The sequence below is a fragment of the Macrobrachium nipponense genome, chromosome 35 (genome assembly GCF_015104395.2).
Source record: "Macrobrachium nipponense isolate FS-2020 chromosome 35, ASM1510439v2, whole genome shotgun sequence".
In the NCBI taxonomy this organism is placed as follows: Eukaryota; Metazoa; Arthropoda; class Malacostraca; order Decapoda; family Palaemonidae; genus Macrobrachium; species Macrobrachium nipponense.
In genome coordinates, this window is record NC_061096.1 from 22,204,933 (window position 1) to 22,228,444 (window position 23,512).

The 23,512-nt window shown below is 38.1% G+C and overlaps 1 protein-coding gene across 2 annotated transcripts in view; it reads right to left on the reverse strand.

Annotated features, from left to right (window-relative positions):
• Nucleotides 1-10,728: 10,728 nt before the first annotated feature.
• Nucleotides 10,729-23,512, reverse strand: part of LOC135208473 (mitochondrial amidoxime reducing component 2-like) — a 112,781-nt gene continuing 99,997 nt past the window's right edge. For both annotated transcript variants that reach the window (XM_064240699.1, XM_064240700.1), the window contains exon 8: nt 10,729-13,833. In XM_064240699.1, coding sequence (XP_064096769.1) covers nt 13,713-13,833 — 121 coding nt within the window. In that variant the 3' untranslated portion in view covers nt 10,729-13,712. The remainder of the gene's footprint in view (nt 13,834-23,512) is intronic.

Below are 23,512 nucleotides of genomic sequence, written 5' to 3' on the forward strand. Positions count from 1 at the left end.
AAATGATGCATGAAGACATAAAGAAACCAAAACAATCTCTCAGCCCCCAATAAAAGAAAATTACCAAAATTGTACCTATCAAAAAATTACTGTGGGTCCATCTCAGATAAGAAAAAGAAAATTTACTTTACACATATAGACAGAATTCCAGACCGAGAGAATCTTGTCAACAAAAACGGTTTTTTTTAACTCCAACTTGCTGAAAGCAGTTGTACTATGAGAATTACAAGCATTACTTAAAACATGCATAAAGGAAACTGAACTCGACTGATGACATGTGAAAACTGGTGGATATCACTGCCATCAAACAGTAATGACTTATTGGAAGAAAAATTAAATAGCTAAATGGGTATAAACTCTTTTGCATGACTTCAATTTGACCTCATTAGGTATCTTTGATTTTCAGATCCTCTAAAGATCAATATTGACTACAAAAGTAATGAAAATTGAAAAGCATGAGATGGAAAGGGAGTCATTGTTGAAAAAGCCTGGAAGCTTCATCATTTACAAGAGGAGACAAGGTGTGGACTTCTAGTTTATCCCACACCTGCATCATCATATCCATTCCCCAAGCAACCAGATCTAGTTAGAGAGAGCAGTACACCTGGAGTCTTGCTGTTCAAAGATGATGCTAGGAGTCCCCCCTCAACTGCCAAATCACCTAGCATAAATCCAGTTGAGAGCACCTACAGTGATAGAAGGATCAGAAATTTTCTGCTCACAGCATGAGCATCACTTACTGTCACCAAGATGATGACAAACATCCCACTTCTTTTGCATCACATATAAAATTTCTGGAAGCAACAAACTTATTCAATAGACTTGGAAAGTATGTACCACTAATGTTTATTAGATAAACCAGTCTATTGCTACATTACCAATTTCCACTACCTCCAAACTCATATGCACCAGAATGCTGGCCTGTTAAGTTCAAGAGACACCAAATATTTTTTGGCAAAATTTTTCTATGATTATAATTGCTGTCAATATTACAAGCAGTTCTGCAATGGAGCCAGATGCATTACTGTAAACAAATAAATGCTAAACTATCTTATTACATATGACAGCAAATCCTAACTACACCAGAGCAAATAGTATAGTCCCTTCAGTATTAGCTCGAGGGTTAAGACTTTAACAACTTATGTACTTACTGCTTATGCTACTCAAAGGTATATGCACTGTTTTTATATCAACCAAAAATATGAGAGCAGAATAAGATTACAGTAGTACCTCCATCTTACGTGATTTGAGTTGTGCAAGTTCACAGACAGGCGATCTTTTCACTGGAACCCAACTTATTGGGAAATGTGATATTTTCACGAACACGCAACATTAGTGAAATCTTGAGAAACCCTGCAGAAGTGTTTATGCTTAATTTTTCAAAAGTACAGTGGTACCTCAACATATGAAAGGCTCAACTTACGAAAAACTCGAGATACGAAAGCAAATATGAAGATTTTTGTGGCTCTACATACAAAAATTGTTCAAGATACAAAAGGTTGTTGCTGTAAAGTCCGAGATTCGCCCGGACCACTGATAACAATTTTAAAACTTGCGCGTCGCCAACTTAGTAGACTCGCCACCATCCTCCCACTCTCCCATTGGTTCTTGATGCTAGTCACCGCCATAAGATCCTGCTCTCCTATTGGTCAGCATCTCTCCCATCGTGCTCTACATAGCGGCGTGCTTTTTCGGCCACTTCGTGGCATCATCGGTATCATAAGCATGCGGAATTCATTTGTTCTATACGATTTCATTTATTAAAGTAAATTCGTTAGTGATTTCGTTGTAGTACTACTTTATCATGTTGTGTGAGAACTTTACTTCATACGTATACGTACGTACTACATAACTGAATTATATACATAGTCGTGGGTCCCAAGAAAGATGAAGTAGGAAAGAAGAGGATGCTTTCTTTGGAGACAAAGATGGAGATAATTAAAAAGTATAAAGCTGGCATGCGATTGAGTGTGATCGCCAAGGAATACAGCCAAAATCCATCGACAATATGCACCATCCTTAAGCAGAAGGATGCCATCAAAGCAGCTACACCTTCCAAGAGCGTGACTATTTTGTCTAGCAAGAGGAGCCACGTGCCCGATGAGATGGAAAGGCTGCTTCTTGTCTGGATAAAAGACAAAGAAATCGCTGGTGATACGATAATGGAGACGGTAATCTGCAACAAATCCAGAGCTATTTTCGGCGATTTGATTGCCCAGGCCGAAGAAGATGGAGGAGAAGGGAGATCGACGCCAACCACAGTGTTCAAGGCTTCTCATGAGTGGTTGGAAAAATTCCGTAAATGGACTGGCATCCATTCGGTGGTGCGGCATGGGGAGGCGGCCAGCTCGGACACGAAAGCGGCCAAAGCCTTTATTAAGATGTTCGACGAGATGACAATCAAGGAAGGCTACAGTTCTCAGCAAGTCTTCAACTGTGATGAGACTGGCCTTTTTTGAGAAAAATACCTCGTCGGACGTACATCACGCAGGAAGAGAAGAAGCTACCTGGGCATAAGCCTATGAAAGACAGGCTTGCGCTTGCACTTTGTTCGAACGCCAGTGGGGATTGCAAGGTGAAGCCCCTACTTGTCTATCATTCAGAGACTCCTCGAGCCTTCAAGGCCCACAAAGTGCTTAAGGAGAAGCTTCCAGTGAGGTGGAGGGCTAATGCGAAGGCCTGGATAATGAGACTTTTGTTCATGGAGTGGGTAAATCTGTGTTTCGGCCCGACAGTGAAGAAATTCTTGGAAGAGAAGCGCCTCCCTCTGAAATGTCTGCTGTTGTTGGACAATGCCCCTGCTCACCCTCCTGGCCTCAAGGAAGATATCCTAGTGGAGTATTTGTTTATTTAGGTTCTTTATCTTCCACCTAACACCACACCTCTCCTCCAGCCCATGGACCAGCAAGTGATATCGAACTTCAAGAAGCTGTATACGAAACATCTTTTCAAGAGATGTTTCGACATCACCGATACTACAAACCTCACCTTGTGTGAATTTTGGAAGGAGCATTTCGATGTTGTGATATGCATCCGACTCATCGACCAAGCTTGGCAGGAGGTTTCGAGGCGAACCTTGAATTCTTCGTGGAGGCCATGCAACATAACGTCATACAAGAAGAGTTCTCTAGCAGCGGTGAGGAGGAGGACGATGACCCTATGACAACGGCAGAAATTAAGGATGCTCTAGCTGCTTTCCATAAGTTACAATCATTTGTAAAAAAAGAGACACCCCGAAAAGGCTTACACAGTTCGATGACGTTTGCCTGAGTTGTTTCAGGAGCATTTTGAAAAGCAGGCAGATGCAATCTTCTTTGGATAGTTATTTTTCAAAGAGGCCTTTAGTACTAGCAGGAGTAAGCAAAAAGGAAGATCCAATTGATACTACGAAAAAACAAAAAGTTGAAAGTGGTGAAATTGAAATTTCGTAAAAAAAAAAAAAAAAAAAAAATATGTAAAGTATAAAAAAGTAAAAAAAATGTAAAAATAAAAAAAAAGACAAAACAAAATATTTAATTTTAAGTTTTTAGTAAAGTTAAGTGTTACAGTTTTGTTAATGTGTTTCGTAAAGTTTAATTTATTATGTTTCCTGAAATTTTTTAATGTATTTCATAAAGTTAAGTGTATGTACTATAAGAAGTTTTCTGCCGTTTGTCCTCCTCCTCTGTTGCCAATTTCAGAGATAGCCTCACTCGAAAGGTAAGGTTCCACATTTTACTACATATGTACGAATGTACGTACAGTATTTCTTGTATACCATGTACACTAATACGCTTTATTTACAGGTACATACATATTAGTACTACAGTATGTATTAAGTTAGGTATTGAATGGTCCAAATTGTTGTAGTATTTCATTGTTTATAGGTCAATTTAGCTTTATTATGAAATTTACTGGGGTGTTTTTGTAGGGCTTGGAATGGATTAGCCATTTTACATGTAAAATGCGGTTCAAGATACAAAAAGCTCATGATAAGAAAGCTGCCTCGGAACAGATTAATTTTGTATCTCGAGGTACCACTGTAATTTATAAGTTTTAATGTTTTTATGTAAAATCTGTATGAAAAATGTATTATTCTTATTTTTGTACACTTAAATATGATATAAAGGTAATTAATACACATACAAGTTAGTGTACTTTTCCAAGATGTGATACCCATTTGCAAAGTTATTGCACTTTTCAAAGACGTGATAAGTTTCCATACATTTTAATATGCATATGTATTTGTCTCTCTCTCTCTCTCGTTCGTACTTAGCACTCATGCATATTTTTACAAATTATTTCTCTGTACGTCTTTACCTGTACAGTAGATATTTTGAATCGATTGAATTTTACATTTACCGCATCATGAACATCATGTACATGTTTTCTTTATTTTATTGAATTGTGTACCTTCATTATGACTGTAACTTCTGAAATTTACCTAGTATTCCAAAGAAAACATCTTTTACTCTGTGAGGGGAAAAAGAAAATGGCATCCCATGAATTAGGAGTAACATAGCATACGTACGTATCTGCTGTCAATGCGGTAGTGTGGCAAATATAGTAACCAATATGATACTGTAGTTTTATGTCAACCATTTATAGTATTTCTTTTAAAATGAAATTACAGTAACTTTCATTTCATTTAAAAGCTAGCTTAATACATACCTTGGGAGTATGATTAGGGTCATATTTAGTGCTTAAACTGTAGAAATAAGCATTTATTACCATTTTTTTGTGACCATACCGAACTTACCCCTTGCGCGAGGGGATCTGGAACCTAACCTCGTGTAAATTTGAGGCACTACTGTATATGTACTACCCAAGAGGAAGGGCATCGTGTAACTTGGATGTAAATTTGTACTGTATTTAGTTGATTACCTCCAAGTAGGAATAGTGGAGTATGGTCGTTTAAAACATCTTTTTTCAAATAGCTGCTCAGCTGGCAAGTCACTTACTTATATCTTTACTGTTCTTTGCATGGTTATGAGTTCAAGGTGAAGGGGTTTAGGTGATTCAATCAGATTTACTTTAAGGTTCCAGTATGTATGCACTTCTAGGACCTTCATTATGTAATTTATCTAAACTTTTTGATGTTGGCTGCAGTGATCCATATACGTACCCAATTTCCATAATCTATATCTGATAAATTTGTTGCACCATATAAAACCATCACAACTAATCTATTTCTTCAATGTTGTATGATATTTGTACAATGTTGCATTCTGCTTTCATATGCCATGATGTATCAACAATTAAACTTTACAATTTTACTCTTTAGCAAATAAGTATTCAGTTGTCCTAATTTAGGTTCTAACTGATATCTTTATAGAACATGACACGGCTATGATTTTATTTTTCTGCAAAGAACTGAAATCCCTAAGATAAAAAAATAGCATGAAGTTAATGAATGGTGCTGTTTTAACTACTAAGAGGAACAGAACTCTTTAAAGCACAACCTAGTAGAATTCCATTTTCAAATCAATATCAGAGAAAACCGCAAAGTGAACATATCTGTTAATCCTATTGTTAAAGAGAACTTTTAGTAATAAATAGCTTTACGTAGTATCTTAGGCATTTTATGAGTAAAAAATGCTACTTGCAAATCCTACGCAAATATGATCTTCCCAAGAATGTAAAATAGATCTGTTGCTTTAAGATACAAACTGGATTAGTGTAAAGACCTTAAATTGGCTTATACTGTATACATGTTAATTGATCACTTATCATTTTTTTAATGATCTATATGTACCAGTCACAGAACTTGGTCTTTAACTAGCTATGTATATTATTGATTGGGTTTTCCCACATTACAGCATTATGCTATTCTTATAGGAATTAATGCCTTTGCAGTTTAACATGACTATACATATACACATCCAAGACTTCAGATTTTCATCTGAACAGCACAGTCAAGCCTCCCTACACTTTCCATGCTGTCATAATGTGCGTTTGGAATTCTTATTGTAAGAATAAGTCTCTTGAAATGTCTCTGGTTCTGGATATGTTGCATAGTAATTACAAAACAATTACTCATATTCAAACACCTGTTACTTGGTATAGGTCTCAGACACCTTGCAAGATGTGATGCCATTATTACTCAAGAGAGACAGATTCCAAATGCTGCAGAGGGTTAGCCCACCTACAAGCACAAGCTCAAGAGGCTTCATAGCTTTCATCACCCATACTACAAAAAAAAAAAAGCCTTTGAATACCCTATCACATAGTGACAACTGTGGAACTCCTGAAAAGGGTAAAGTAGTCTTCATTTAACAGGAAAAATTCCACTAGATAGGCCATCTCAGAAGAATGGAATAAAGTCAAATTCAAAAGAAAATACTGTATGGACATATACAAAGATGAAAAGGTAAGGTTAGAAAACCTGTTGTATTTCTGTGCCTATGAATTGTGAAATTCAGTGCAAATGATTGGGAAGAAGTTACTAGGACCAAAGTCAATTAAATTAAAAGTTCAGAGAGGGCTGTGGTACTGGTGAAGAGGTTTGGGGTTGTTAAGGGGAGAAAAGGAGTGTTGCAACAACAAAAGTTGCCAACATACACCATGAGCATGAATTTGGTGGTCATAGTACTGTACTAGTAGCAGTGACAATTTTTGTAATATGGCACCATCTGTGCTAGAAAATGTTTTGTTTTTATGGGAAGAAACAACACTTGGCAATAAGAATTTCTGCCCAGGACCCCAGACTGAGGGTTTTTATTGACTCTACACCATGGTTAGATGGTTACAGCACATGTTAAGTGCAAAATCCAAGACCACATGCCTATAAAGGGGGCTCACCTAGAAAAGATAAGTCTTTATCCCAATACATTAATCTATACAGACCAAGAAAGGGATATTCTTCCAGAATCAAATACAATTGCCTGATCTTGACCAGAAATAGGGACAGTTTACAAAGTAAATTAGTTAGTTTTCCAAAAATTTGCTTATCATAAAAACAGAAACTGCCTGTTCACAGGTTCAAAATTAATGGAACTTCTGTTAATATCTAACCCTCACTTAATTCCTAAGCAAACAACCTTATTTCAGTTAAAACATAACTGAGGAAAAAAGGCAAAATAACTTGACGATGAAGAATAGTATGTTTCACATGACCTGTTTTTCACTTGAAATTATTAAGGTACATAAATTTAAAACAAAAAGTGAACATACTATAATAATAAATTAAATATTGAACTTTATCAAAATAAAGTCAATAGGGTGAAACATGGAATACTGACTAATTTCTTAGTCTATAACTGCTGTCTCTATATTCTGGTTGCATATGAAGTCAGATTCCTATACATATTAGCTTTCATCGTGGTTTGTTATGCTTCAATCAAATATGAAAATTAAAAAATTCAATTTTTTTTAAACATGCTTTTACTAAAAAGCACTAAAAAGTACAAAATAATTTTTTGAAACTGTACTAAAAAGTACAAAATTATTTTTTTAAACAGCAGAATTTTCTCACAATTAATCGTCTACAAAAACAAAAGCGTGGTCACCAAACATGGAAGGAAATGCTACATGAAAAGAAATATATTTTTTTTTATCTCTTGTAGCATTTCCTTCCATGCTTGGCACCTACACTTCTATTTTTTGTAGACATGATTAATTGTAAGAAAATCCTGGTGTCTTATAAAAATTATTTTTATCTTATACTTTTTAGTTTTGACAGAAATTGTAACCAATTTATAACTGTAACTAAAAAAAATGAATGTGATAGCCTGTCAAGCCAACAAAGGTTTGAAAAATTTGTAGTTGTTAACTTATTCTACCAAGTCAAAGAAGGTGTGAAAAATTTGTAGTTTCATACAAATTATAAAATACCGTGAGAGGACACAGTAGGGTCACTAGAGGTCATTGCTGACCTACTGATCACGGAAGGTTCTATTGTCTCAGGGATTGAGTAACCCTGCAAAATTTCAAGTCCATCGGACAAAGGGAACAGGTCAAAAATTGATTTACAAGTTTCGACCAAAACAGAGAGACAGACAGACATGGAAGTCAGTGATAATGCAATATTACCAAAAGAAATTCTTTTAAATTAAATACTACAGCAATTTTATCATGTAGTATGCAGAAACACCTAGCCTAGGGATTATGTTTTCATTGGTGTGAAACATACAGTGTTGGGACCATAGATTTGTACTCTTTCATAACAACCGAGGAAACCTTCATTGCATTCACCTACCTCTTCAGGTCTTAAGGGGGCCGGCCGGAACCCCTATATATGGGGGTATAGGGCGAAAAATGAAGTCATGAAAAAATTCATGGAGCTTCATATGGCAATTGAGAATATGTATACAAAATATTTCGTCAAAATTCCTCTTACTTTCGTAGTTACAGGGTAATTAGTAAACAAAACTCAATAAGCCTAAAACATTCATCCATACAAGAAAATGCAATATTTCTTCTGTTATCGTAAATTTTGATAATTATTGTCAAAGAAATTGTGAGAAATGGCATCTGTAGAGATTCCGTGGGCCGCAGAGTGGACTCGGGGAGTATCAAGATCAGTGTGAGCACAAACTTCAAGTAGTCTACACGTTCGAGTTCACCTCTGACATTCGCTTCCTTTTTAAATAGCTTATCTATGTTTTGGCAAGAATTTCATCATGCCAATGAGGAAAAAACAAAGAAAACATCTCGCAAACATAAAGACGAAGAAAATTCGCTCTAATATGATTACAGAATATCATAATATATGCGATATTAGCGTAGTTAGTGAAGAGAGAGAGAGGGAGGGTTGCGTAGTAAGTAAACGTCCCCGTCTTGCCTGAAGCACACGTCACACTGTCCCTCAGGCTACGATCTTTGAGCAAAGGGATCTTAATTTATGATAAATAACATAGTTTTGTTTATTAATAGCCAAAAAGGAATATGAAATTCATAATAATCATGATTTATTAACATTGTCTTTGTAAAAAGAGAGTACAACTTCGAATTTCACCTCTTGACATTCTCTTGCATTTACGTTTGTTTATTTTTGTTTTGGCAGGAATTTCATCATGCCAAAACGGAAAATACTAAGAAAACATCTAGGTAACATACAGAAGAAGAAAATTTGCTGTAATAATCCGAGTTAGTGAAAGAGAGAGAGAGAGTTGCCCCAAGCTACGATATATGAGCAAAGGGATCATAATTTATGATTAAATTATGATAAATTAAATAGTTTTGGTTTATTAATACACAAAAAAGAAATATACGTTCATAATAATCATTATTTATTAACATTGCCGTTATAAAAATACGAAGAAAAACTTTGAACGCCCGTATCTCAAAACTATAGTTAATGACCTTCAAAATCTATCTTCTCACTTAGTTTTAAAGCTATAACATTGGAATTCGGTATATAACTCAGAAAGACGTTATAGAACAATCAAATGAAGCCCTTTTTTCCAATTTTTGTTTCGTCTTTTTTTTTTAAATTTTGTTTTCCTAATTTATAGGGTTTATTTTTTTACCATAATGAAAAATTCATATCTAGCAAAAAAATTACTTTTAGAAAAAAAAACTCCTCATTTGATTGGAGGTCTACATCCGGTCTATATATGGTAGTAATCCCAGGTCTTAATATTAAATATCAAGGGAGTAAATAGAATTTGAAAATTGTTATTTTCGGGATAAATCGCTGTGGCGTCACAAAACCGAAGGTTAGAGGCAAAAATCACATGCGGTTTGGAGATGTCCCAAGTCACCTTATAAAGTGGTATGAATATCAAAGTCCTGTCTTCAAGAATGGCATTAGCCGGCCGGCCCCCTTAAGCAACTTACATCATCACTAGGTACATAGCGATGATGTATGTCTGTATAGAATTGTATGGAAATTAGGTGAGTACACGTCCCACGCTTTCATGTTTATGCATAAGTTGCCATTAATATTGTGGATCACAATTTTATTTCATAGTTTTTCGTGCATATTAAAATAAAAGCACAGTTTTACTTTTTTCTATAATTATGTAGTTTTATTTACCATCTCAAGTTGGGAGATGCTGTGACATTACTTTTTCCAGACTAAGTTACCATGGTATATCTAGAAAGGCCTTGACTAATCTACGCATCAATTTCTGTATAAGCATAACTTTCAATTGAAAACGATGGTTATCATGGTGTATGGTTAAATTTATAAAAAAAATTAAAATGTGTAAAATATTACCTGAAAAATTAATAAATGTTACATAGTTGGTGTATGTTTGATATGACAAAAATATTAAAGGGAAATGAGTGAAAGTAATCAGTAAACAACACAAAATACTCCAACTTACTTTAAAAAGAAATTCAGCACACTTGAAGGAGAATGACTGAGAATCACTAGACAACACAAAATAAGCAAGAAAGAGAAAGCCAGTAACATCCTGGGAATAACCTGAAAAGAAGCAAATAAGAATGTGAGTGGGAATATAAGCAAAACTATACTATACCACAATACGGACAAAGAAAATGTCAGAGATATTAGGTGCCTAATGCTACTTAAGGAGGGTAATCTCCCATTTATAGTAACATGATTTTCTTTTTGTAAATATGTATAAGCATGCCCACATTAAGCTCAGGTATCAAGCTAAATGAAGTAATGGTTTGTCGACAGTTATGCAAAAAGAAAGTTAAATGCTTCCCATATCACAAAACAAAAATCCAGTATTTACTTAACATATACTGTAAAACCAATAAAATTTTTAACCATCCAATGTATTGCATAAAACTTTAAGAATTAAAGTTATCTTTTAGGGCAACTAAGACAAAACAGTAAACTGTATTTACGATTTTTTCTTTAATTTTGATCAAGGTAACATACTCTTAGATGAACAAAACATTCTATAAAAAATACACGAAATAACCACACCTTTTTTCTTATTACTGTTCCATAAAATCCAAATTTTACCAAATTATTTTTTACAAAAAATACAAGAACAGTACTGTACTACTGTATATGAATAATTTAATAAAAAAAAAAAATACAAATGACTATTGAAAGACGTATGTAAATGAAGATTGAATTGGTACCTATCAAAACATCAATTGACATCTTTTATTTGTATTATGGAATCTACTTGGTAAATGCAGCAGACCCAAATACAGTGGAAAGTTTCAGAAATTATTTAAGGAAAATAGGAGTGGTCCAAAAGATGGCAAAATCCTTTTAACTTGGATAATAAGTGTAAAGTGTTATAACTTGGAACATACAACCCTCATTCCAACTACATGTTGCTTGGGATGACATAAATAGTGTAGAACTAGAAGAGGTCCTTGGAGTTATTATTACCAGACTTATAATCCACAAAACAGAGCGTAAAAGATGAAAAGAAGGCAAAGAAACTAGTGGGATACATAAAGAGGCAGCTCAAATACAGAAACAAGGAAACAGTGCTGCAGTTCTACACATCAATAGTTAGACCTCATCTTGAATATGCAGTACAGTTTTGGTCACCAACACTACGACAGGATATAAATAGACTAGAAGGGGTACAAGCTAGAGCCACAAAGTTAATTCCATCCATCAGTCAAATAGGTTAACAACTAATAGCAACATTCAAAATACTGAAAGGCGTAATGAAAGCAGACAGTAACCTATTCTCATTAAACAAAAACCAGACAAAAAATAATGGATGGAAACTAGAACTGAAGAGATATAACACATCTCACTGCAGGAACTTCTGTACATGCAAGATATGTGACACATGGAATAAACTGCCACAAGAAGTTATAAATAGCCACAATGTGGAAGTTTAAAAGAAAGCTAGACAAGATCATTAGGACACTGAATGAATAGTAAGACCTGCTCCTAGAGATAAGTGAGCACATGATGCTTCCTCGGATAGACTAGTAAGTCTTTGTTGAGACACCTTAATCCTTGTAATTCCTTGTAACTTATAACTACAGGTATACAGCTAAATTAGTGAAACTGTTTATTAACAACCCAAAATTCATAATAAAATACTGTAATACAATACAATTACAGCTACATATACAAAAGTTTGTTTTACATTCCTGCTTGAATTATATGTTTAGTTTGAAGTTTTGAAGTGTGCAACCAATACATACTTTCCTAAAATTGCTATAAAATATAGTATGATAAGAAAACATATTAGCCTGTGATTTCCACTTAATGGGATTAAGACTCCTCAACATCTCAACTACACCTCGACTCTAGGAGAGAGGTGTCACTTAGTGTTTTGCACAGCACACTTTCGGAGACTAAAAACCAACAACAAAGCTAATCATATTGGAAATACAAAAAATTATTTAAACATTTCATTACCTTTAAAACTAGGTTCAAACAGTATCTTCGACAATTATTATAATACTTACAAATAAAAAAAAACACTTTAAAACTCAGATGCCACTAATAAATGATACATCAGTGGCATTCATACTGAACTGGTTAATATTTCAGTAAATTTTTCATGTGTAATCTTTATGAAAAATGAGAAGTTAAAACTCTTGCTTTACCTTTCATTATTTTATAGTGCTTTCATTATTTTATAAGAATGTAGTTATATGAAATCACACACATCTTTACCTTACCTAGATGGCATATCTTTTATATCCTAAACATCCCTTGACTATGATAATAGCATGACTGGTTAACATGATGCACAGTTAACCTGTGGCAGATGAAGCTAAAAAAATATACATAACTTGGCTAAGTTAAAGCAATGGCCCTAGTGTCTATAATTAACCCATGATCATAATTCCTATACCTTAAAATTTAAAATTGGAAGAAATTTTGGAGTGATTATTTAATGTAAAAATTTTCAATTCTTTCACCAACCTAGTTTCTCTTCACTATCCCCAATCAAAATGGTCACCCTATAAATATCAGCCATTCCTAGCCACAAATAATGTAGATTGAGTACAGATACAATTTACATAAGAAAAATCACGGTCTAAAGTGATAGGGTTGTAATTTGGCCATGTTAATGATGTGTATGATGAAGCAAGATAACAATAGGGTGTAAGTTGGCCATGTTAATGATGTGTTTGATGAAACAAGATGACAAAAAACCAATCAAGAAAATTCACAATAAAATAAGTGTCACATTGTGTCAAAATAACAAAAAAAGGAGGGGAACCTTTGGAGAAGAATGGAAATATAAAATAATTACAGGATGACAACTGAAAAATTATTTCAAGCAAGACAGGTACAAAATACTTGGCATTTATGACCTAGGTTTTATACCGAGTAAGATAAGTGAGAGGTCTGAGTGCCTTAACTTTACTGATGGGAGATATCTCACAATTTATTTACATAGATAACTAAATTTCAGCTAAGTATGTTTAAATCTGCACACTTCAAACAGAGGCATGGGGCAATGACAATCGTGTGCTTGATATGAACAGACACTGAATATCACAAGTTTAGGCTACTTCAATTCTACCCTAAACCTTTTGTAAATTAACAATGTTGACCATGTATTATGATGAAAAATAGGAACAGCTTTTCCTTACATTCAAAATGTTACAAACACCTCTACTAAAAGCTGTCAGGCTGGCTCCCTTGCTGAATAGCAATAATGATTACTGATCTTAGCCTAATCATATCAACGAACTACAATTTTATTTAACATGAAAATTGAAAGAAATAAAAAAATACAGTCATTTATGGGAGTGGGCTCAAACTTAGGAATGATTCCATCTTAAATATATCAATTCAATAATACTAATATCAATACAGAAATTTTCTTCACAGTAGAATAAAAAGAATTATCACAATAGAAATGACATAATAACTATGATTTTGCAAATCTGGTTACATACACATCATCACCATCTGAAATGGTTCCTTGAAGTTCTACCGCCAGATGAACTCCAAAACAAGGACTACTTTCCCCTTCTAAGAAGCATCGGTACCTGGAAAAACCATAATAGGTAAATTTTTTATTGTCAATAAATAAAGAGAACTATGACTACTGCACTACCATGAGTAACTGAAAATAGGGTCCCTATCCTCTCAAAGATATGGCAATATTAAGACAATTACTAAACAGGCTACGAGTATATCATCAATAGTGCACATCTGTATCATCATCATTAGCATAATACTATTCAAAAAGAAACTGGTTTAGGTATCATATATATATATATATATAGATATATATATATATATATATATATATATATATATATATATAGTATATATATATATATATATATATATATATATAATATATATTAATATACATTTATATATATATATATTGTGTATATATATGCATGTACATATATATAGATATATATATATATATAATATATATATATTATATATATATATATATATATATAGATATATGTAGTTTATATATATATAGCTATATATTGAGCTACAATGTCCTTTAATATCTAATTTGCTCTACCTCGGAATTAATATATTTTCATATATGCTTAACCGAAGGGGAATTTTTTTCTCGATAATAGGACTTGCCTGGACCGGGGCGCAAACCCACAGAGCCTTTCAAATCCAGGAATGTCAGTGAAGCTTTTACTAGGTAAAAGCTTCACTGACGTTCCTGGATTTGTATATATATATATATATATATATATATATATATATATATATATATATATATATATATATATATATATATATATCTATCATATATATATATATATATATATATATATATATATATATATATATATATATATATATATATATATAGAGAGAGAGAGAGAGAGATATAATATATATAGATATATATATAGTATATATATATATATTATTTCTGGGCTCAGCTCGTGTCGGCCTATGAAATATCCTTAAGATCATTATTTCTAGGTAAAATTAATCTAAAATTACCAGAGAAAAATAAAATCAAGAAAAAGTCAGTAAAACTGACTCGCTCACTCTATAAAAGAAGTGTCGGTATGGGAATAGAGGCAAGTGGGATCACTACCACGAGTCATTTACCATTTAGAACTTCCAACATAAAATCCCCACCAGAGAGAGCTGATACTAAAGGGTGATGCGGCCAGCTACTACTACTCTACTACCGACGCCACGGACAGCAGCGCCCCTAGCGGTCATCCTTAATCTTTAGCTTTACAGCGCTAGGTGCATTTTCCCTTTGGTGTTTTTTTTTCACGGATTATATCAACCATTAACGATGGACACGTGCTGCAAATTGCTTCGGCTAAGTTAAGTGCCTCATAAGTAGTATTTACTGGTATTTCAGTCTTCCAGGGACCAGTATTTTCCTTTTTATAGGTCATATACGGTCTCCCGGTTGACTCGTGGCGGCCGTGTGCCGCCTCGTGTTTTAAGATTTCCCGGTCTCCCATACTGGGACATCTTTTGCTTATGGGCTTTTTATATTTACGTTCATCGTATTATTACATCGTTTTTATAGCTAGGACACAGCCTTTTACCATTTTCTCTTAGTTTGGTATTTGGGATTTTTGGGCTATACTGTGTTTTCTGGCCCAGCATCCCAGCTCTTGCTCTTCATCGGCTACCGCTGGCTCTGAGCAGTCGACTGTTCTTCGGATCAGTTCGCCTCCTCCTGGGCTTCTTTTTCTTTTACTAAAAGTGTCTTTTCCTCCTTTACGATGTATTATCAGTGTTATTTAGGGTGTTAGGCTAGCCTAGGTGCTTTGTGCCATGTGTTGGTACAGGCTGGTTCACGTGGCCCCTCTGTGGTTGTGTTGCTATCGCGGCTTAGGCCACCTGCGATCACGTGTCCCTTAGCACCTTACCCTTCCTCTTCCCTCCCTACCAGGTGATAGGGAGGGGGTTCTGGTGGATCTCCTTGGTTGTCACGACAACCACCGTAGCCTACCTCCCTCTCCCTCCGAGGAGGCCTGGAGCTCCATACCAGCTGGGGTATAGGGCGACCAGTTGTCTCGGGTACCGGGTTACCGAGCGGGTAGTAGTAGCGACGGAGGGGGGTAGGCCACCCCCCCCCTCTCTCTCTTCCGCCGTGTTTACGCCGGGACCCCCCCCCCCCCCATTTCCTCAGTCCCACCCTTCCCCTACCTTAACGGACGGAGCCTCCGCTGAAGCCTGGGGCTCCTTCGGTTTATAGGTCCGCCTGGCTCCGCCAGTGGGCGGGATGGGAAATTACTAGTGGTGTCTGTTGCTTGCCTACTATATCCTGTTTTTCGCTACCGGAGGAGAGCTCGCTCCTACCCGGGCAACCTCCTCTAGTAGACGGAAAGTTTTATACCTCATTATATACGGATATACCCTTACTGTTACGGTGACTTTTAGTTTTAATTTATTTTTATGTACTATCTCCGTCGTTCTCCGTCGTGGTTTCATGGCTCCTCACCACTCCTGGTTGGAATCTTTTTCCTGTCTCCGGCGTAGCCTCAGACCTCCTCCAACCGCCTAGTTAACCACACGTATTACAGCGGGGCTCTGGTTTAATCTAACTTACATGCTCCGGCATGCAGCGGAGTATTTGTTAGGCTGTAAGTGTGACCTGATACTCATGTATCTCTCCACTTACAGGCTACCAACTGCCAGGTCCCAGGTTGCAACGCGACGTTGTACGACCCCTGCGCCCATGAAGAGTGTAGGACCCACGCCCCGTGTGCCACCAACCACAACGGACTGATCGTTTGGCACCCGGAGGCTTGCACCATCTGCTATGACCTCGTGAGTCAGCTTTTGGGTGGGGTAAGTTTACTCCTGGACATTTCTTCGTCTTATCATCCACTAACCCTTAGTTTTAAGCTTCTTTAAACCGTATCTCCGCCGCTAGAAGCTTCATATCGCCTTCTCTTCCAGGCTGCCGCCGTGAAGGAAGTCGCCCTGGCAACCCTGAAGGCTTGGGTGGGCGGCTTCGGGAAGAACGCCGCCAAGGGCCAGCCTTATATGCTCGACAAGAAGCTGGCCGTCCAGATCTTCCCCGGAGGCAAGGCGACGGGGTATGTGGACCCCATCTCGGCAGCCCCACTCATAGCCTCTATTCAGCAGGAGGTGCAGCAGGCGTTCGGGTCCGTCTCTACGCAGGAGCCGGTCCCAGATGTGGCCAACCTGGACCTGAATATCGAGCCTATGGCGGTAGGAGCAGAGGATTTGTTGGTTGAGGTAGGTGTGTCGGGCGCCCAAGGTCTTTCCTTGGGTGCTCCTGGATCTTCTTCCCCTGTTCCTTCTTCCTCTTCCTTCCAAGGCTTCACGGGATCTGAGATCCCTGCTCGCTCTCCCGCTCTCTCTGTACCCCCGAAGGTGAAGGGACAGAGAGAACAGAAGACCCTACATAAGACGACTTCTAAGAAGTCGTCGTCTTCTTCAGCTAGGAAGTCTACGACTTCCTACGCAGACGCGGTGAAAGCGAAGCCTAGCTCTTCCTATTCAAAGAGCTCTAGAAGCAAGGCTTCTAAGGAGAAGGCTCGCGCTCCGGCCGAGCCAACGCCTTCTCCGGCATCTACCGGATCTACTCCGGTAACTCCTGTTGGGGTGGCGGGACCGAGCTCTTTTGATCCCACCACTTTCTCAGTAGTAGTGATGCAGCAAGTGGGAGAGATGGTTGGCTCTCTTGGCTCCAAGTTTGAGCAAATGTTTGCACAGCTGTCAAACACGATTAACCAGTCTGGTCAGTCTATCCAAGACCTCTCTAACCGAGTTAGAGAGCATGACGACCGCTTTGCTGGCCTCAACCAGGCCCCTCAGCCAAGCTCCCCTGTAGCAGGTACTGGTCTCTTACAGTTACCTCCTTATGAATCCCTACCAGCCTTCTCTATGGATAACCCATGGAGAGTGGCCGCTTATGCCCCCTTCAAGGACGGCATAATTTCTATCCCGGAGTGTGGAACTCGAAGGATTGAGGACTTCGAGTTCTACCCTCCCGGACTGACTCAGCCTTTCATAGGGTATGCTAGGCTGACCGTCACTGCTCTCAATAGAGAGAATAGATCTCCCGAGAGACTGTGCTATATAGTAGGGATCATGCACAGCGGGAATGGGTTCACTGCCTGGAGGATTGGGACTGTACCAACACCAAACTCCAGGCATCAAGAGTCCCTTTACCATCTTCGCTACGGAGGAGGAGGCTTCTCTTCCGTTCGCTACTAAGGTAGTAGAAGCGACTCTTCAGGCAGTCCTTAAAGACGAGCCCATGCCACAGTTGAGGGAGGCGGAATCTACATCTCCGCTCTTCCCGTCCTTCGGAGAATTGTGGGAGAACCTACCTGCCACTTTCTCAGTAGGTAAGCTGAAGCCAGACTGCGTGATGGATCAGTTTGGCGAGAAGCTTCCGAGACTGCCTGATACCCTTATTCAGGCAGAGTACGATGCCCGTACAAGATTTGGGAGGTCTCTTAACTCCCTTATCATTACGGAGATGGCTGCCCTGTCCTACGCTACAGAACCGTTGTTCAAGATACTGGCTAAATCCCAGCTCCAGACGGTCCAAGCCGATGCTTTTGACTTCTTCTTAGCCAGAAGGAACTGCCAAAAGCACGTCTTGCAGGAGGCAACTATCAGGCATGAGCCTAATAGACTCTTAGCTTCCAGCATGTGGGGTGTGGACCTCTTCCCAGAGGCCTCTGTGAATGAGGTGCACCACGAGGCTGCTAGGCTTAACCAGAGCCTTAGAGCCAGATGGGGCATCTCTTCCAAGAGGAAACAAGAGACCGCCCCTGCTGCTGGTAAAAAACTAAAGAAGACAGGTAGAAGGTTCCAACCTTACCAGAAACAACAGCAGCAACAGCATTTCGTTCAGGCCGTCCCAGTTACACAACAGGGACAGCCGTCAACCTCAAAGCAGGCACAGCCCATTCTCCTGTTGTCTCCTCAAAGTCAACCTTCCACCTCTTATGCAGTCTCGCCGGCCTTCAATTCAATGTATGAAAGCCAGGCCTACCCAACCTTCAACAGGTTCTCTAGGGGTAGCAGGGCGAGAGGCCACTTTCGCCAGCGTGGCACAGGAAGAGCTGCAAGAGGCAAGCACTCAGAGGAGGGCGCGGAGGTCAACCCGCTCAACAACAGTGAGGCTCCCAGGTAGGAGGGAGGCTGTTCCTCTTCCGTCACAGGTGGGGGTTCAGCAAATGGGCACAGAGCATCGTGTCCAAAGGATTGGGTTGGAGTTGGATCAAAGATCCTCCTTTAATCAAATCATTCTATCAAGTTCCATCAAAGGAGTTGACAGATTATGCGGAGGAACTCCTTCAGAAAGGAGCTATTGCGAGAGTCAAGCATCTAAAATTTCAAGGTCGCTTATTCAGCGTGCCAAAGAAAGGCTCAACAAAAAGAAGGGTAATCTTAGACTTGTCAAAGCTAAACTCTTCCATTCGTTGCGACAAGTTCAAAATGCTCACCATCTCGCAGGTACGGACCTTACTTCCCCGTGGGGCCGTCACAACCTCTATCGATCTTACAGATGCCATACTATCATATCCCTATAGCCAGACACTTCCGTCCATTCCTAGGCTTCAAACTAGGAAATCAGAAGTTCTCATTCAAAGTGATGCCCTTCGGTCTGAATGTAGCCCCCAGGGTATTCACGAAAATAGCAGAAGTGGTAGTTCAACAGTTGAGAACTCAGAGGATAATGGTAGCAGCATACCTCGACGATTGGTTGATCTGGGCACCAACGGTCGAGGAATGTCTCAAAGCCACGAAGAAGGTAGTACAATTTCTGGAACATCTGGGGTTCCAGATTAAACCAAATCGAAATCCAGACTCACTCCGGAGTCTCATTTTCAGTGGCTAGGAATCCAATGGGATTTGTCTTCCACAATCTGTCAATTCCAGTGGTCAAAGAAAAGAAATAGCCAAGTCTGTGAGGCAATTTCTCAAATGCAAACAAACATCAAGGAGAAACCAGGAAAGAATCCTAGGTTCTCTTCAGTTTGCCTCAGTGACAGACATCCTCCTGAAAGCAAGGCTGAAAGATATAAATCGAGTTTGGCGATCGAGAGCAAATGTCAAATCTCGGGACAAGTTGTCAGTAATTCCACAGATCCTTCGCAACCAGCTCCGGCCATGGACAAAAGTGAAGAATCTTGCCAAATTGGTACCCCTTCAATATCCCCTTCCAGTGTTAACCATTCACACGGATGCCTCCCTGTCCGGTTGGGGGATATTCTCAATTCAAACAAGTTCAAGGGACTTGGTCAGTTCAGTTCCGCCAGCTCCATATAAACGTCCTGGAAGCAATGGCAGTATTTCTTACCCTGAAGAGACTCCTTCCCCCGAAGAAGTCTCATCTAAGATAGTTTTGGACAGTGCAGTGGTAGTACATTGCATCAACAGAGGAGGTCCAAATCCAAACACGTGAATCATGTCATGATAGCCATCTTTGCGCTAGCAGACAAGCACAGATGGCATCTGTCCGCCACAACTCACCTGGCAGGGGTAAGGAAAATGTGATAGCAGACGCTCTGTCCCGGTCAGTCCCTCTGGAATCAGAATGGTCCCTAGACGACAGGTCATTCCGGTGGATATGCCAGAGAGTCCCAGGCCTCCAAGTAGATCTCTTCGCCTCACAAGCGAACCACAAGCTCCCTTGCTATTGTGGCCCCCAACCTGGACCCTCTGGCCTATGCCACGGACGCACTGTCGTTAGACAGGAATCAATGGAGGAAAATCTATATATTTCCTCCAGTGAATCTTCTTTTGAACTTGAGCAAGCTGAGGACTTTCAAGGGACTAGTAGCTCTGATTGCCCCAGACTGGCCAAAAAAGCAACTGGTATCCTCTGCTTCTGGAATTGGGTCTCCGACCTCAACGGATTCCCAATCCCAAGCTGTCGCAATCAGTACAAATGAGGACTGTGTTCGCTTCCTCAGGAATTCTCCAGACCCTAACTTTATGGACTTCATGAAGTTTGCGGCTAAAAAAGATGCTAACATTGATCCACAAAACATCCTCTTTCTAGAATCAGACAAAAGAGAGTCAACTATTAGACAATATGACATCAGCTGTTAAAAAATTAGCATCCTTCCTGAATGGAATCAAACACTACAACCATGACAGTTTAACTTAGCTATATCCTTTTTCAGGTCCTTGTTTGAAAAAGGTTTAGTTTAGCAGCTAGCACTATTACTACTAATAAATCGGCTTTGAAGAAAATCTTTCAGTTGGGTTTCCAAATAGACCTAACAGAATCTTACTTTACGTCTATTCCCAAAGCCTGTGCTAGACTCAGACCTTCTCAAAGGCCTACTGCAGTTTCATGGTTCTTAAATGATGTCCTCAAACTAGCCTCAGATACTGACAACTCGTCTTGCACATTCATGATGCTTCTTAGAAAGACGTTATTTTTGATAAGCCTGGCTTCAGGAGCCAGAATTTCAGAACTGTCGGCTCTATCCAGAGATGCGGGTCATGTGGAATTTCTCCCCTCAGGAGAAGTTCTACTTTCCCGGATCGTAGCTTTTTAGCAAAAAATGAGGATCCCCTTGCAAGGTGGGCTCCTTGGAAAGTCATCCCACTTCCGCAAGATCCTTCTCTCTGCCCAGTATCAACTTTAAGAGCCTTTCTATCTCGTACATCCTCTAGATCCTCAGGTTCTCTCTTTATGAGAGAAAAGGTGGCACCTTATCAGTGAAAAGGAATCAGACAACAGATCCTTTACTTCATTAAACAAGCCAACCCTGATTCATTTCCAAAAGCACATGACATCAGAGGAGTAGCCACCTCAATTAATTACTTCCAACATATGAACTTTGAGGATCTTAAAAAGTATACTGGATGGAAATCACCGACAGTCTTTAAACGTCATTACCTGAAGTCCTTGGAATCTTTAAAAATTTTCTGCAGTAGCAGCGGGAAAACATTGTTTCTCCTGATACTGCACAGTAGTTGTAGTATAGATCCAGGTCTCCTTTCTACCTACCTCGTCCAACATGCCTCACCCTATTGCCATGCTACTCGGGATACTCTAGCCTTAGCCGCTAGAATCATATTGGTGGATTGTCCCTTATTTTTTTGCTAGGGACATCCACGTTATGTACATATAATGTTCTTCAGTGTTTCTACCCTTATTTTTATGCTAGGGTAGAACACAATGAGTTTGTATATTTTGTAAATATCTTAATAAGTGAATCATCTATATTGTTACTTGCCATTACACTATTATGTATCACCATGTCTAATATAAGTTAATTTTAAGTACTTTATATTGATTGCTTTCTTTACCATGCCATTGTTTAGTATAAGTTAGCCTTAAGTACTTTTGTTTGTATACTGTAATGTCCCTGATTCACTTATATTATATTACCTTTTTTTTTTTACTATTGGGTTTCATTTGTCCTTATTCCCATCTTGTCTGTTTCTCTGGTACTATTTCATAGGCCGACACGAGCTGAGCCCAGAAAAGGGATTTTGACGTAGGAAAATCTATTTCTGGGTGATTGGCTCGTGTCGCCCTATGAAACCCACCTGTTTCCTTTTACCCACCTACAGGACAAGATGTTCATAGATTAAGGATGACCGCTAGGGCGCTGCTGTCCGTGGCGTCGGTAGTAGTAGTAGTAGCCTGGCCGATCACCATTTAGTATCAGCTCTCTCTGGTGGGGATTTTATGTCGGAAGGTCTAAATGGTAAATGACTCGTGGTAGTAATCCCACTCGCCTCTATTCCCATACCGACACTTCTTTTATAGAGTGAGCGAGTCAGTTTTACTGACTTTTTCTTGATTTTATTTTTTCTCTGGTAATTTTAGATTAATTTTACCTAGAAATAATGATCTTAAGGATATTTTCATAGGGCGACATGAGCCAATCACCCAGAAATAGATTTTTCCTACGTCAAAATCCCGGTATATATATATATATATATATTATATGTATATATAATATATATATATAATATGTATATATTTAATATGTATATATATATATATATATATATCTATATATATATATATATATATATATATATAGTGGTACCTTGTTTGTCGAATGTTAATGTTGAAATTTCCATTTTTCAAACAAAATTTTCGAGAAAATTTTGTATCGTTTGTCGAACAAATGCTTGTACTTCGAACTGACTGATTATCTAGTTTATACTTGTATTTGACGGCCTACTGGGTCTTCCCAGTCAAACTGTATTAAATTTTTTTTCATTTACAATATATAGTTTAATTATAACAATATTTGACAAAATAAATAAAAGCATAAAGCATTTAATATAAAATTTAGCTTTCAATATAACATTTAGCATAAAAGCTGTATAAAATTGTATGTAACCGCAGTGAAGTCACGCCTAGCTACTTGAGACTGAACAAGGGAGTGTTGATATGTTGAGGAGAGAAGGAGAGGAGAGTTAAAATATTACTGTACATATGTAAAAGCAATAACAATTCACATAAAAAATGAAATATACAGAAAAGTCTTAATTGAGCCAGTGTTCGGTGTGCCGAGTGAGACAGTCTAGTTGAACAATATTAATAAAATAGCAAATGAAAGAACAAAAATTTTCATAATAAAATTGGGCATAAATGATTAACAAAATCATTTGTCATTGCAGTGATACACAGCTAATAACTTGAGGTAGAGGGAGGGAGCATTTATAATTTTTAGGAATAATGAATGAATGATTTTAAGTTATCGTGTGTCGTGGTATTGTTGAGGAGAGAAGAGA